Raw genomic sequence first — 17116 nt, forward strand, 5'->3', positions numbered from 1 at the left:
TTCCAAACCTCCAAATTATCTTGTTTTGTCCAGAAACAAAAAATGAATCACTTTTTAATGATTTCTTTGTTATATGGAACAGAAACATTTTTCGATTTAAGAAAGTGCAAAATCTGAAAACTCATATTAATTCTGAAAAAACAAACAAACACTCAAATCGATGATCAAAATAGTTGTCGATTAATTAAGTTCTTGGTTAATAATTAAATAATCATTGCAGCCACTACTCGATTGTGTCATCTAATGCAGTGTATTATCATGCATATTTTAGCTGGTCACCACTGAAAAACTGTCATATTGAACAAGTTACTTACAAGTCAAGGGAAAAAGGGTTAGTTCTCAGTCTCCATATGTATATATACAGTATATTTTAAATACAACGTCAGACTGGCCACCAAAACAGAGACCCCTATAATAACACAGAGTGAAGGAATTCATAATGGAACACAATTGGTGCATTAGACATCATTCGACAAAGAAGAAGAAGACGTAGTTTCACTCTCTACTTAAAGACTTTTTCGTGAACAATTGCTCCCTGACATCTTATGAGGCAGAATGTTGCATTGCACCTTTAAGTTTATTATGAAAATGTACTTTTCCCTCCCTACTGTTACAGCTGTCCATGTTAGAATGGAATATGGAATTCTAAAATATCTGAGCTACAGTTACAAATATTTTCATTCATTCACAAGCCAAAGTGAAACGAGCTTTTTGTTAAGTTGCCTGTTTTCATGTGTGATTATCTACATTAATCTGCCTCTAAGCCTCCCTCAGATTCTTTGATTTAACAGTCTTTCTGTCGGCCATATGTCAATGTTTGTCTTGCTTGGATTATTCTCAGCATTTCTCTACTTGGGCAGTTATTTCTTGTTTTTTCTGTCTGTAACTGTAAAGGTTCTCTTGGTAAAGTGTTTTTGTGCACTTTCCAGTAAACTCTCCATGGCCCTGCATGCTCTCATTTCAGTGTGACATTTTTGTTTTGAACACACCAGTTCAGGTCCTCTTGCTTCTGTTTACTGGATCATTGGATTTTATCTGGAAGTCATTTTCACACAGTGTTTTCTTCAGTCGTTACAGTATGCGAATAAAGACCACATAACATGGAATTCTCCACTCCGTTGAACTTTTTCTCTTTATCCAAATCGTTTTTTTTGATCAATGAGAAGTTTCCAGGTCTCACTTTTAGTCGAAAACAGTCCACATATACTTACATTTTATCTTTTTTGTCCCCCCAGTGATTATGTCAACCGTGATGTCTCAGCAACCGCCGAAGGAGGACGAAGAGGAGGACGATGAGGAGCAAGGGGAGGAGTTTCAGTTTGATGACAGCACGGATGAGGATACGTTTTGTGAGGACAGTAAAGGGATCGGCTCGGACTGTGTCGCCTCTGTCCAGGTGTCAAAAAAGGAGGACAGCGGGACATCAGACAGTGTGTCACAAACCATCACTGACACTAAACAACTCCCTAAAGCTTCACCTCCTGCTGGACAGGAGGACGTCCCAAGCAAGGCTGTAACATCAATTTCTACAGCAGGTAAAATGTTTTTAAATAACTGCTTAAATAACCATATCTTGTAATTCGAAATTTTCTGCCTCGCTCAGGAGCAGCCCAGCCTGTGACCCGTTCAAGCTGATTCAAGCTAACGACGCTCCGGTTTACAAGCCAAATCCTCTTCCGCTTGGCCACGGGCCGCCATAGTTCGCAGTAGTTACTTTGTAGAAGAGCTTTACTGCCAAACATTATTCGTCATTGTAGGTTTATGGTATGTATTCCATTGTGAAGACTTCCATTTTTTTAGGTTGTAGCTGCAACCATTGTTAGCATAAGCATCATGTTTTGTAGATGAACATGATGTTGTTCAACTACAAAACATGATGCTAACAAATATGCTAACACTGATCTGTAATAAGCTGAAAATATGTTTTAACTGAAATGTTTTAACTGAAATTTATGGATGAAAAGACAGTACTTAAAACAGTGCCACATTATGTGAAATTCAACAAAGTCAGTACCCACAAAATGTAGTGAAGGTGTAAGTAATGTAAAATAGCAGCTTAATTAGCAAAGTAAGTGAAAACACCTGTGAGGGTGGATTCTCGCTGTCTCCCTCTGTGTGTAGACTTGTTAAAATAAATGTAGCCATGCATAAATAACCACCTCCCAGTGCAAGTTTGACAGACTTTACTGAGATATCTGTGTATGAGTTATCGATATTTTATCAACACTGTCTTTGCTGCATTCGCTGCTCTGTGCACCAACATCTCTGTGGCTCCACCTGAGAGCTGGACACTTTCGCTCACTGATAACACGGATGCTGCCAAACTAATTTTAGACAAACACATGCCTGCTCAAGTCTATGATATCAACACAACGTGTTTCCTGTTGTTATTGTTGTTGTTTTTTTTTTACTGCTCTGTCCCTGTGCCAGAGTCCAAAGACAAAATCTGCAATTTTACATCATTACACACAGCAGTTGCTAATCCACTGCTGCCTCTGTCACTGTGTTCAAATGTGTTATCTTTTGACGTTGGTGTTTGTCTCTGTACAATAACCTGTTGTTTCTTCACTTAATGTCATGTGAGCAGTGTTTACTTTTACCTTCACCTTTATTGCTCACATGGCACGAATCTGTGCCGCAGGTGCACCCATGGTAATTTGCTGTGGGAATAATACACAACTCCTTATGTGGACATCCTGGGTGTGTGTGTTTATAGGTCACATTCAGGCTTTTTAAAAATGCCTTTTTTTGTCTTCTTACGTGTTGTTGAGTAGACCATTTTTCTTTCCTTTTTGTTCATAAAAACAAGTGAACTTTGAACTGTGACGCATTTCCAAATTTCACAAATTAAATCCGATTTAAACAATTTTAGTACTTATTGCTCAGGTGCGTTCATATAGTTGGTGAAAATATTTTTTTTTACCTAGGTTGTGCTGGCAAAAAGACACTATATTGCACATTCTTATAATGTACATTGTACATGTACATTACTATTTTTAAACATAGTAATGGAACAAATCAGTCAAAATGCTCTGTGTTCTAAGGGTTAATTAAAAAGCTTTTTTTTTTTAACCAAGTCTGTGTGTTAAAAAAGTGTGCTTTGGACATGTGTAGGGGAATTCTGGGTGTTGATGCTCTTGTTTAGTGGAGGTCTGTGATGTAATCGAGGGCTGAGAGCAGCCGAGCAGCTCAAATACCTCCCTCAGATCCTTCCCTACCAGATGTGGGGTGGGGGGGACCCAAAGGAAATGGAAGGTGGCATTTCTTTTTGAATTTACAGAACAACTGACCAAACCATCATCAGTTTATTTGTGTCAGATACTTGTTGTGCCTAAACTTAACCCTAACCTAAACCCATTTATAAACCAAACCCTTAAAGGTGCATTATGTAATAAATCTAAAGCAACAGGCCATAAAATCCTCCTAATATGTCACAGAGACTCAGGAATAATGTTCATATAACACACTGACTCACCAACAACAACAGTACAGCCAAAATATTTGCATTAAAAATCATGTTTTGGCATGTGGCGCCACCTACCACCGTCTACCAATCATTGCTGTCGGTAGAGTCTCAGTTACGTCAGAAAACGGAACCTAAAAGACCTCTGTATTTTGAATTTGAATGTAGTAACCGTTTTTGGCCACATTCTTACATATGGCACCTTTAAACCAAGTATTAATCCTTAAGAAGCTCTTTAAAGTCGTGGGCCCCAGACAAAATGTCCCCACAAAGCCAGGTTTTTCACCTCACAAAGATATAAATACACACACTTTTTTTTTTTAATGATGATTTTAGATCTTTTGAAATCTTCTTTGCACAAGAAGTTAGTCTCTAAAACTGTTGATTAAAAATTTAAAGTTTTTTTCTTTTTGGAATCTGCTTTGCTATGTAATATTTTTGTCTCACTGTTGCTGTTTTTTTTGACAGATGTTCCAGTCTGTGAGTCACCCAACTGGTAAGTTTGCCTCTGATTATTATCATATGATGGGGGGGGGAAACTTTCTAAAGGGTGGTGTAGAAAATAAACTCAATATGACACCACATCAGTGTTGTGTCCTTACGTCTTCAGATAATGTCATGGTTACTGTACTTACATGGAAACACAGTGGGAATAAGATTTAGTGACAATGTTGTGTATAATTTAAAGCTGTCGTGCTGTTGTAGGAGGAGGAGGAGGAGGAGGTCACAGGATTGCCCAATTCACCATGATTCATACATTATAATAAGATGAGCCTTCTTGTTTATATTCTCGTCTCTAAGGTTTCTGAGTTCACCCCGCTACAGTGGAGGGGAAGGGGGAAAAAAAGAGCACAATTTCTTCCTAAAAGCACAACATATTTTTCATGACAAACAATGCTTTTAGGTTTCAGGGCTGGAAGAAAAACACACGAAACTGAGAAACACAAAAAAGCAACTCCAGAGAGCTATTCATGTTTTAATAGCGTCGGTGCTATGATGGGATGTTGTTGCCTTGAGAATTAATTTGCACTATAGTGTTTGGTTTAGGTTAAACTTCTACGAAGTGTATTTTTGATACTAAAAAATACCTGATGGACATCGCACTATTTAAATCTAACTGCACAGCTTTATGCCACTGGGGGTGATTTAATTTTTTATGATTTGGCTGAAATGACATCTGCGGAATAGTTCCTTCATCTACATATAGAAAACATAAAAATCTAATTGATAATATAAGGGGTTTTATTATCTTTCCCAGTGGAGTTATAACTGAACATGTATAGACACCGGGTTTGTGGACAGATTGTAGAGTTTAGATTCTCTGCCCGAGCCCGAGCCCGGATATTTCCCGCCACTATCCTCGGGCCGGGTCAGGCCCTTGTTCAAGCATTTGTTTTTTTTCCCCCTTGTCGTGTTCATGTGGTATGTTATAGCACGTCGTATTGTGCAAAGGTGTAAAACCGTGAACACATCATTTAAAAACCAGGAAGCGTATCGTCATTAGCAACATATGCGTTCATGGAAGCGGATCTCAGCCGCTCTGTTATTGTTGTAAATTAGACTGTGGCAGCAGGTACAACAAGCTTCCGCTGTGGGGAGGACGTGGACGTACGTGTAGATTTACGGCTCACGTATTTAAAAACTTTCGGGTTTAAATCGGGCTCGTAATTACAGTTAATGTGTCGGGCCGTGCCGGACTCGGACACAACGTGCACTGGCTCGGGTTGGGTCGGGCTTGATTTTTTGGGCCCGATCTAAGCTCTAACAGATTTTGCACTGGTCTGGAAATAACTAATGCAATATTCAATTCTGGTATAAAGCTGATAAAATGAAGGTTTGCCGTGTCATCAGACCTTCCCACTTTTCGGGTGAGCGCGGCGACCTTCCAGAGGACGACTTTAGGTCCATATCTCATGCGTTCATTCGTAGTTTGTACTAGAAGTTGTCGAAAGGTTTTACAGATTCAAAGCACTGTGACCACGGCAACCCTTTGGCGTTTTGCCGAAACTTGGCGGGAAAACCATGGCCTCAACTCAACAGGAAGTCAGCCTTTTTGAATTTTGGTGACCGTCTCCCGAATAACCGTAAATCCCATCACTCTTTAGCAAGGGTGTCAAAGTCAAATGACCTTGGGGCCAATGATCGTCTAGTGTGGTCAAGAGGGGGCCGGCCTAGAGAACAAAAAGTTAAAAAAAAAAAAACTTTCGTCAACTTGCCCGCTTTGATGTTTTTTGGCTCATTTACATGGGGTGCAAATCGCCAAAGTGGTCGCCGAAATTCAAAAAGGCCGACTTACTGTTGAGTTGAGGCCATGGTTTTCCCGCCAAGTTTCTGGAAAACGCCAAAGGGTTGCCGTGGTCACACCGCTTTGAATCCGCAAAACCTTTTCGACAACTTTTCACCTTTGATGTGTCTAGTACAAACTGGAAATCGCTCATTTACGTGCCCGGAAAACGAAAGTTCCTCACACAAGTTCGTGCCACGAGCTGTTTCGGCCACTTTAACAAGGTTATTTATATATAATGTAATTAAATGTTGTATGTGGTACATTTAATAATGTGATAATTATGACCGAATGACTTATTATTACTGCTATAAAAGCATTTGCTAGCAAACATATATTATATTATATATATAATATATATCCATAGAGCTATATATATATATATATATATTCTATCACCTTGCTGGAAGCTGTGCATCAGCTACACGCTGTGTTTAAAAGACGGGGAGGTTGTGGGCCATGTTTTCATTATAAAATGACGCCTACGAGGCTTAATCAGCTTTATGTGAATTCATTGTTTGAATGTAATGTTTAAAAGTTACGCACTGAAGTTTTAAGGAATAAGGTATGAGTATGAGTCAATTCCAATCCTTTTATTTTTCTTACACAGTGAGATGATTTCACCTCAGAGGTGTGCATCCCTCTGGTATTTGTTTATTCTCACTATACAATTGTTGAGTTGGGTTGAGTGGAATTAAATAACTCCAGTGATTCAGTCAGCGTCTTTCTCAGAATCAAAAAGTTTGTTTCAAGGTCTCAGTGAAGGATAATCAAATAGTTTATTGATTCCTCTAAGGTAACTGCACTCGGGGTGTGTCATCTTATTTCATGGCTCAAACGATCGCAGTCTCACGAGTCGGAAAATAAACAATACAATAAAAGCCCCGCAGTTTCTTTTATGCAAGGAATCCACACACACACACACTTTACACGTCTTATTTGAACAGCTTGAAGCACCACATTATAGTAAACACACCAAAGTATATCAGAAACTTGGAATATATTAATTTTCTCCATCTCGCATATATATTACTTTCCTTGTTTGTGCAACACTACAATTTGATTTGATAGTGTAAAGTAAAATAAACCACTATTCCCTGTCCACTCTGTGACTGCTCTGCATTTGGCCCCACTCGTGCTTTTTAGGAAGTGTGCTCAGAAACCTCTGCTGATGTTTGACTGCAGGGTTTGGATTCCTGTGAGTTTTCCTGTGCTGAAAAAAGGAGGCATTGTTTCTGCACAGGTGTTGGCATGTGTGTGTGTGTCTGTGTGTTTGTGTGCGTGATGGTGTCAGTGAGAGGTCTTGGCACTTTCTCATACAGGGAGATTTCTTGCTGAGTGCACATTTCCACTTCAGTCAAATCGCTTTGCCTTTAACAAAAGGAGCTATCAATAGCATTTTCCGCCATTGAGGTGCGAGTCGTTTTCAGCATCTGTCAGTAACTCCAGGAATTTTTTTTTTCTAAAAATTACCTCTGGGGTGTTGAGAAAAGCATTTTTTTCTTCTTCTTCAATGATGACACATTAACGCGTTACAGCGATAAGGCCACAGGCAGCATTTCTCTCCTGTGACTTTAACGCACACTGGAGTGTCTGACGCTAAAATTGACTTCTGACCTTGACAGATCGTTTTAATTAAATGTATCGCCTCACCCTCAGCAATGAAAAGATGAACACAATGGATGCCATGACAACGTGGCATGCATGTGTCTGTTTTGTGCACGCCGAGTAAGAGCTTTCTTCAATGTTTTTGCTCCCGTTGAAGTGGCTTTTTTTTGTTTGCCATCACCATTTTAACTTAATAGAAATGCTCTTATATAGAATAAAGCTTTCAGAGTATGATTATTTTTCACAGCCAATATTTTGAAGACCCCTCACCTTAATGCAATTTCCTCAGGTGTGAAAACCAAAGAAAACAGTGATACTGTACAAGTGTTAAAGGACACGTATTATGCAAAATGAACTTAATCCTTATATTTGGGACTCTGGAGGCCTTATGAGTCGGCAAAGTGTGAAAAAAGATGACTCACTCATTCTTTTGTGGTCCGCCTCAGTCTAAGTACAGGAGATAAAACACGCGATGTTGACTTCTGCGGGATATCTGACGTCATAATGTGCAAATTCCTGAAATTGTTGTCTCGCAGAGCTCTACTTTGTCTGTGGCAATAGTATCTGGAATAGCGGAAGTCTGCATAGTATCATTCTTGGTTGCACAATGCAGCACAGAGTTCTACACAAACTTCCAGCCTCAGAGGATTTACTTGTCCAGTGGATGCATGTTATATATGACGGCAATGTGCCTGCTAGAGCCTGTGGCTGATGTCATTTCCTGTCCCTTCAGTTTCGTTTTACTTTAAAAAAAAATAAAAAATAAAAAAAGAGATATTACTAAACAGAGCTGGGCAGTTTGAACTTCTGTGGTGCTTCATCTTTATGGTACCAACGCATGTCACAGAGATGTTCATTAGGACACCTAGGTTAACGTATAGATATAGGGTATAATATGAGTCCTTTAAAATCAAACATGTATACAGATATAGTGCCATCCAATTTGAATGGGTAAGAACAGTTTTTGGCAGAAAATCTGTATCCCGGTGACTTCACACCGTGACGAGAGAGTGCAGTTGTTTACGGATGGATTTATGACCTGAGGACAAAGTGAGTTCCATCAGTCTGGTCAGCACAATGCTTGTGCTGTTATAAAGCACGGCAATGCCCAGGAGAGACCGGGGGGCAAATAGGTAGCGATATGTCATGCAGCGCTTCCCTGGCACTGTAACAAAAAGGAATTGAAAACAGTGTGAGATTTGCATTCAGGCAGCTTCGGCTTGAGGCCGTGCGGCGCCTCGGGCTATGTCATTTGCATTGAAAAATGATTCCCGTGTCTCTCCCTGAGCTATACGTCTCACTGCGGCTTAAAGGCACAGATTATTTGTGAAGAGACATGAAAAGATATGGCCCGGATTGATAGCGACACTGCTCAAATCACTCCCATTTGACACGAATGCACACAGCGAGCACGAGCATGAGCATTGTCCACTTTTTTTCCCACTCAGGATATTGTCAGTAATGTGTCGACAAGTTGCTCTATATTTTGTTTTCATGTGGGTGCAGATCGTTTAAACACACATGAATTATTTAGTATCACAGGTACTTGACGCCACTGTGAAGCCAAATGGCTACGATCGGCACCTCTAATGCGAGTCTATAGGCATTTACACTATCATATAGGTGAATTATTCTAATGACAGTCTTATCTATCAGTATAGGGAATGCTTTCCTTTCTGCCGAACACACCTGCTGTTTTATTGTGCACTGCATTTCGGGGAGCATTTCAGTTACTGATTTATTTTTCTGCCTTTTGCTAAAACCATGACATTCAATACCCCATTATGACCAAGAGAGAGAGAGAGAGAGAGAGAAAAAAAGTTGTGGATACTTGATGTTGGAAATCATTTTAGAATAAGGCTACATCATGAGAAAATGCGGAGGAAAAAAAACACACAGATGCATCTGAATCCTCTGCACAAGGGGAGATAACGGTTTCCTCAGTGTTGATGAATGCACTTCCATTCCCCATGTTGATGAAAAGTAAATCCACATGGCTGCGTCTCCACAACTACAGGAGGACTTTTTTTTTTTTTACACACATTACTTTCCGGACATGTCATGTTTATCTGCGAGGTTGTGCCCATCACTGTGACTGACTGATGGCGCTTGTAAGAACTGCTGAGGTGTTTAGCGGAGGGACAGATTTAATTAGAGTAAACGGGGCTTCTCCTACAACATGGATCCTGTCATATTCTTAGTCAAGAGGAATAGAACCATCCTTCACTGGCAACAGCAGCCACAACGTGAGAGCTATGTCAACAATATTTCTCCCCCCCCCCGTGATGTCAGAGTGTGTTTTTAATAACTGGTTCGTTGCATGTTTTCACACAAAACGTCAGTAGTGATCAAAGTAAGCCACAGGCATGACAGATAATGATTTGACAGTGCTCAGGGGCAAATTAAGTAACACGCAGTACTTCTGATTATATATCTTTTTTTATATACATGGCCTGGCTAAAGAAAAATGCTTCCCACAACATGGATAATTGGCCACTTAACGTGGATAATTGGTAAATGTAGCACATATTGCTGTCATAAATAATGACCCTAAAAACAATCCACTTTGTAAATCTGAGTAATTCTCAGTATCTGGTTAGCACTAAAGGACGCGTGTGGGTGAAAACATGTCCTCGATTGAAGGAATGCGGAAAGCTGACGTGGAAAAAGTAAGAAAATAACCATAATCAAGTCTTCAGAGAATGCAGAACGACGTTTAAATGGGTTATTTGGTGACGTCATATGAGGAGTCTGTCACACACTGAATGCAGCCCGTGTACAAAAACCCACAACTGCCTTGTTTCACATGCAAAGAAAAGCTTGTATTGTCATTTCTGCAGAGCTGAAACTATTAATCGATTGCGACATTAATCGTCAACTATTTTGATCATTGAATAATCGGTTTGAAGCTTTTTTCATTATTAAAACAAGATTTTTGGATTGTTTAAGCGTCTTAAATGTGAATATTTTCTTTGATTATTTGCTCCACATGACAAAATAAATCATTAAAACTGAATCATTTTGGTTTGTGGACAAAAACAAGACTTTCAACAAGATCATAATTTCCAGCGACCAACGTTTTTTTAAACGTTTTCTGACATTTTCTGGAACAAACGATTAATCGATCACAAAATGAATCGTTAGTTGCAGCTCTACATTTATGTGAATGCAAATATGCATACACCAAAAGGGATGCAACAATCAAACACCTGTTTTCTGTGGCCCCTCCCATCACTTTCTATCACATTTAATTGAAATCAATAACTTGGTTTTGACATCGCTCTGCTGGGCTAGATAATGCACATCTGCCAAAATGGAACACATAATAATCTGACAGCAGCAGCAGCAGCATGTGTTCTGGAAGTTGATGGGGAGTTTGTGTTTGCAATGCTTGGATGGAAAATAACTATTTCAACCCCCACCTCCTTCAGCCACTCCTCCTGCCTCCCCTTACTCTCAATGAAATCAACTTGTAATGAGGCACTCAGCACTCGGTGTTAGTTTAACTGTGCTAATGTTTGGGAACCTTCCAGGGCCTCAGCAGCAGCAGCAGCAGCAGCAGCAGCAGCAGCAGCAGCAGCAGCAGCAGCAGCAGACCAGCCCAGCACACCAGCAGGTACCCCTGTGGCAAAGGAGCTCTGTGGGCTTCCTGCGGCGCCGTCAGCTGCGGAGACGCCGGCTGATTCAGCAGACCACGAGAAAGAAACTATCAAGAAAACCTCCGACTCCGGGGACGCCTCCGAAGGTACGGCGCTGAATTATATTTACAGAGAAGTGATGCACCTTCATATTGTAGATCAAGTCGGGGTTCAATTTCAGAGCAGAAAGATTGAACTTAAGCCTTCCTTGGGATTCAGGCTCATTCCACCTCTGTGTTATAGTGTTCACATCACGAACAGACCTGATCGAAAAACGGGGCCCCCAGAGTCGTGTAAACAGTACTGTGGACCACACCATAATGACACTGGCAAAATAAATTGTGCGCCGGTATTCTGTCCGTGGCGCACGTTGCCTCTGTTGACCTTGATCAAAGGTGACGGGAACGCCATATTGCAGACGACCAGCGAGCCGTCTTTTGCCTCATTGATTTCTACGGTTAAAAGAGATCAGACACACATATGCAGAGACAAATGTATTCCTGCAAACACACACACACACCCACCCACACACAAACAAACACAAACACACACACTTATATTCATACAGTTTACACAGGCTCACGTGCACATATTCCCTGCCGTGATTTGATTTCTACACAGACATGACACGAATCCAATTAATTCAGGATGAGGATCAATAGAGAGCCATTTCCATGAGGGAAAATTGCTTTTGGATTTCGACTCCGTCAGCAGTGCTGCCGTTATTTGAAGGTGGCTCAGAAATGAGAAATGTAAAGGAGCCCTGCAATGCTGCATGACACTTTTTCATGTCCCCAACTCCTCTGATGTATTTTCATACATGCACACACACAAAGCAAGCGTCTGCAAGATAAATGACAACTTTTTGCGCGCGATATTAATGGGACGTCTTTCACAATGCTAAATTTGTACGTGTGTGTGTTTTTTTAAGCATTTGACACACATGAAATATTTTACACTTCTATTAACCCTTATGAAGGGCAAATTTGTTTCTTGTGTCGACAGATTGCACATTCTGCAATAAACACGTGTCACTTTTGTGGTCGTAGCACATTTTGATATGATCCTCTAACAGAGATTCCAAAAACTTGGTAACACTTTAGATGAGGCAACACATATCCACCATTAACTTGGTGCTTACGAGCATACTTGCCCTTTATTAGTAAATATTAAGCACATATTAACACCGTATGTTGGAAAAAATCTTAATTCATGTCGTAATAAAGGTAGAATAAGGCGTCAAAGGTCCCATATTATACAAAAATCAACTTTATAATCTTTTAAATCCTTATATTTCGGACTCTAGAGGCCCTACCAGATGACTCACTCGTGTTTTTGTGGTCCTCCTCAGTCTAAGTACAGGAGATAAAACACGCAATGTTGATTTCTGCACTCATTGCGACGTCACAATGCGCTAAATTCCTGGAATTGTTGTCCCGCGGAGCTCCTCTTTGTCCGTAAAACACACAAGAGTGCTGGTGAGGGTAAAGGCATCAGAAAACCGGAAGTCCGCGAAGTCCACGAAAAGTTCTACTCTTGGCTCCACAGTGCAGCACAGAGTCCTACGCAAACTTCCAGTCTCAGAGGATTTATCTGTCTGGTGGATGCACAACATGAATGTGCCTGCTAGAGCCTGCAAATGATCACTTTTCCAAATGCTAACTGCTGTTAGCTCCCAGTAGCCTCTGTGGCTGATGTCATATTCTGTCCTTTAAGTTTAGTTTTACTTTTTTTTTTTTAAGGTGGACCTTTAAGGTGGACCTAAAGAGATACTACTAAACAGAGCGATCTGAACAGGGCTGTTTTGGCAGGGTGATTGAACTGCTGTGGTGCTTCATCCTTATGGTATTTTGACCAAAGCATGTCACAGACCTGTTCATTAGGACACCAGACCAGGGAACTAGGATAACTTGGAGAAATAGGGTATTATATTGGATCTTTAATATGTGCTTAATGATTACTAATAAAAGGCTAGTATGCTACCTATCAATGTCTGTAACCAACTAGTTAATGGTGAATATGTGTTTCCTAATCTAAAGTGTGACCAAAAAACTTTACTATATATATTTTTTTTTTATAAACATTTGCGGGGAATAAGGACAAATTCGTAATTGCAGTGCATTTTGTATTTGCCTGCAGTGTCTGGATTTTTTGCTTTAGGGAAAAGTTAAAGAAAAGTAAGGAAAACACGGTGAAGAACTTCTGGTTTAACACGTTTGAAATAACAAGCCGTATTCCCGTGAGGTTGAGCTGCTTTGCAGATTTCGCTGATTGTGAAACTAGTTGGTTTTTTTCTCTCTCTCCTCGATTCTGAATCCTTTTTGAATGCACAAGTGAGGGGAAGCGAACGAGATATAAAAGAGCGTTTGTGTCGTTAATCCTGTTTTCGAAGAAAGAAACTCGCGCTCTTTGTTTTCGCCTCCTGGATGGCGCCCAAAGTCATTTCGAATGTTAGCTTTTGACGCCGCCGATTAATCCGTGACAAAATACACATCTCCGATCACATTAATTGAAAAAGCGGGGATTGTTGCCGTTCGGGGATTAGGAGAAAGTGTTGCAGACAAATCACGGTTTAAAACCAAATCAATAGAGCTCACTAAAGCTAAATTAGCCCGAAACACTTCTCTCAAAGCAGTTAATGACAAATGCTGTCGAGTGCAGAGACAGAATGGGGTCAATAGCTCAAACGAGCTGTATACGATCATGATGTTGTGTCACATGGACAAACCTCCCTGGGAAATGACGTGTAAATGGAAATGAGACAATGCTTATGTTAAGATTAAAGATACAGTATGTGAATTCCTAATAAAGGGGAGAAAAGACAGATCCAACAATAGAGGGGAGAGAGACTATTTAAAGAAAATGTTTGTCGACTTTGTTGGCGACACTTTTCTTTATCGGCAGACGCCGAGCCACCAACGACGGCAGCTTCTGAGGTGATCTACGACGACGTCCCCAGCGAGGATCCCCTTTCGCCCGACGAAGGTTAGCAGCTATGACAGAATTATGTTTGTTTAGGATGTCGTGGTCGTCCATGAATCTTGCTCTGGAGCTATACTGACATCAAACATTTCTTTTTTTTTTTTTTTTTTGCAGATATGATTTATGAAGACGTTCAGACGAGAAGCAGCGGCCCTTTGAACGCAGACAACGGGTGGAGCTCCAGTGAGTTTGAAAGCTATGACGAGCAGTCTGATAATGATGCCAAACCACCTACAAGGAGCAAGGTAGTGTGTGTGTGTGTGTGTGTGTGTTCCTGACATTTTTGTATTTAAGTGTGTCTTTTAAAATAAAGGATCACTCCAGTTATCCTTTATTTTAAAAGAGGGTTCTTTTGGCTTGGGTTTTTCAGTACTTACAAACTAATCTAGGAGAATATTTCATCTCCAGGCGCTGTGTGGGTCAGTTGTCTTTATTAATGTATAGAAGTGGAAAGAAACTATAAAGTGCATGAAAAATAGATAACAGTCTGTCGGGGCTTTATACTTTCATTGTGAAATGAAGGTAAACAAGAGGCATTTCTTCTCGGGGAAAAAAAGCCTCAGATCTCCTTTGCTTCTCTCTGCCAAGGATACTGTGCCGTACATCACTGTGTCTGTCTGCAGCTCGTCTCCACAGAGCCGCTCTTCCACATGATGGCACTGTGTGCACATTCACATTGTGCTGCCGTTTTCCTATAGACTGTCTCCAGTCTTTAACATGCACGCAGTGATGCAGGCTTTGGGAAAAGTTGGGAGTCGTACTAATAAAAAAAAAAAAGTATTTTTGTGAAATGAATCGTTATCAGTGTTTAGACTTATTCCGACCTCGTATCTTTTTTTTTTTCAAACATTTTATTGGCTTAGTCATAGCAGAACTACACTGTAATTTAGGAAGATACAGATTTAATGCTTTGACAAAAAAAAAAAAGAAGAGACCAAAGAGGAACAAAAATGATTGTCGATCCATTTAATTACAGTAGAGTGTGGTTTAAAAGAAATCCCACCACAGTTCTCTTTGTGTACTTTTCCTTGGCCGTGGAACAAAAAAAATACTTTGGTTCAACGGCTAATAAAGAAATCTTTAAAGAAGATTAGGGTCAATGAACACTTCTCAGGAAGCCGTTCTCAAAAGCACACTCGTTTCAATTCGTCTTGCCTGATCAATTTTTCACCAAGTGCGCCTGAAGTTCTCCTCTTGCTCAGTTTGGGGAGAGCCGTGACAGCGTTTGCTTCTTTAATAATTGCCTGCACTCCTCCCTCCCCCACTCCTCCATAAATCAGCGACCATTAGCCTCATGAAGCATTATTCCTTTGACCAAAGCAGTGCTTTGTGATTAATTCCCGATGTCGAGTAGCTTGTTTTTGCCTTGATCACTTTGCCTTCCGTTTCCCTTTTTCTATTTCCTCTCCACTATTGTTTTCCCCTCCTCTCTTTGCCTCTTGTGGTTAAATGGGACCTTCCCCCCCGCCCCGCCCTGCCTGTCCCTCTCCCAAAAAAACTTTAGCTCTCTCCTGATGTGCGCCGGCTGAGGGAACAGTGTGCCAGGACCAAACGTGAACTGGCCATGAGGCTGTCTGGCAAACACAACTATGACATCAAGGTATATTCACAGCAGCGATATATATCACACCGTTCATTTGCAGAGCTCAAAGCGCATCTGCCGTAGAGAATCACAGCACCGTCCTTCCTCAGTTTTTCCTTTTTTTTTTTTTTACTGTGACTTTCTTTGCTCTCTGTCTCTTCCTACCTCATTTTATATGTAGACACATTTATGGGACGCATGAATTATTTAATAACATTCTGCATATTTACTTCCATAAACACCGCTCCGACTTAGCCTCAATTAATGACCTACTTTTCCCGAAGTAGCATCATTTAAAAATACTATTACCCTGGGTGTATTCTGGGGCTTCTGGAGTCTGGGTTGCAGGTCGCCTGTGATGCTCAGGGTGGAGTTTGTGGTCAGCTAAATTCCCCCACACTGAGCAACGCAGCGCCCGCTGCTGCTACTCTGATGTGGAGCTCGCTCTCTTGCCATAATCTCTCCCATGATTTGCTCATAGACTTTCTGATTAGAGGCTGTACAGTGACCCGCAGGGAGCCGCAAGATGTTGAGATTCACGATGAGCCCATCGAGCGCCACTTCTTCTCTCATCTCCCTCCAGAGGAGCACCAGAGGTTATCCAGTCTCCTCAGCATGGCACATGCCCCGGGCTCTGACACCCGCTCGTTGTTTCTGTCTGCTCCTTCCAACCAGGTTCAACAGCTCATGAAGGCGGCCAAAAGTGGGACAAAGGATGGACTTGAGAAGACCAAAATAGCCGTCATGCGAAAAGTTTCCTTCCTGCAGAGAAAGGATCAACTAGGTAAAGCAGAGAAGTCTGAAAACCTTCTAATTGTTTGAACATTGCTCTATTTTTTTGGGGTTTTAAAGTTCACATTCTGTTCCTCCATATGGAGACGTTTTGAATTAGAGGCAGTTGCTTTTGTGTAAAACCTAGCTAAGCTATCTGTTGACGGAGTGAAACTGAATGAAATGGTTTCAACCACCAGTCCTTCTCTGTATGCGCAGAGCGACTCATATACGTTTTGTCAGCGGAACCCTTGTCTCACAGAAGATTAGCTTCTTTAACGGCGTATCGAACGAGTCCAGCGTTGCTATTTTTAGATGTTGATTGAGGGAAATCTTCATGGCATCGTTGCTTTTTTTTTTTCCAGCAATCCTCTGTCATCATTCTACTCATTTTGATTGGAACAGCGGAAGTATGTAATATGTATATATCTTCACTGTGTAGTAGAAAGTAGTTTTTTTTTTTTTGAGCTTGTAGAATGACTTTGTGCCAATGCAGAGAAGAAGAAGAAAAAAAGTGCTGGGGGTTTGTTTTTTCCCCGACACATGTCTGCTTTACTCTTTCAGAGATACAGTATTGTTTTGAAAAGTTTTTTTTTTTCGGAGAACTCTCTCTTTCTCTCGCTCTCACCCCTCTTGCTTTCTCGCTCTCTCCATCACTTTTTTTCAGAGAGTGCAGAAGCCTTTTTCGTATTTTATAGGTAATAAACTTTGTGTGTCGCAGTGTGTCTCCAGCTGCAGTGGGATCTGAAGGTTGCCTTTCTGTGCTGTTCCCTCTTTGACTCATTCTC

At 40.8% G+C, this 17116-nt stretch overlaps 1 protein-coding gene across 1 annotated transcript in view; it reads left to right on the forward strand.

Annotated features, from left to right (window-relative positions):
• Positions 1–1240: 1240 nt before the first annotated feature.
• The window catches only part of arhgef10la (Rho guanine nucleotide exchange factor (GEF) 10-like a), a gene marked incomplete at both ends in the record, with an annotated part of 107614 nt that continues 91738 nt past the window's right edge, over positions 1241–17116 (forward strand). Inside the window, 7 exons of the mRNA XM_083893071.1 lie at positions 1241–1535; positions 3932–3959; positions 10889–11100; positions 13898–13978; positions 14090–14220; positions 15480–15575; positions 16233–16341. Of these exons, the coding sequence (XP_083749197.1) occupies positions 1241–1535; positions 3932–3959; positions 10889–11100; positions 13898–13978; positions 14090–14220; positions 15480–15575; positions 16233–16341 (952 nt within the window). The remainder of the gene's footprint in view (positions 1536–3931; positions 3960–10888; positions 11101–13897; positions 13979–14089; positions 14221–15479; positions 15576–16232; positions 16342–17116) is intronic.

The sequence above is a fragment of the Microchirus variegatus genome (genome assembly GCF_963457635.1).
Source record: "Microchirus variegatus genome assembly, chromosome: 7".
NCBI lineage: Eukaryota > Metazoa > Chordata > Actinopteri > Pleuronectiformes > Soleidae > Microchirus > Microchirus variegatus.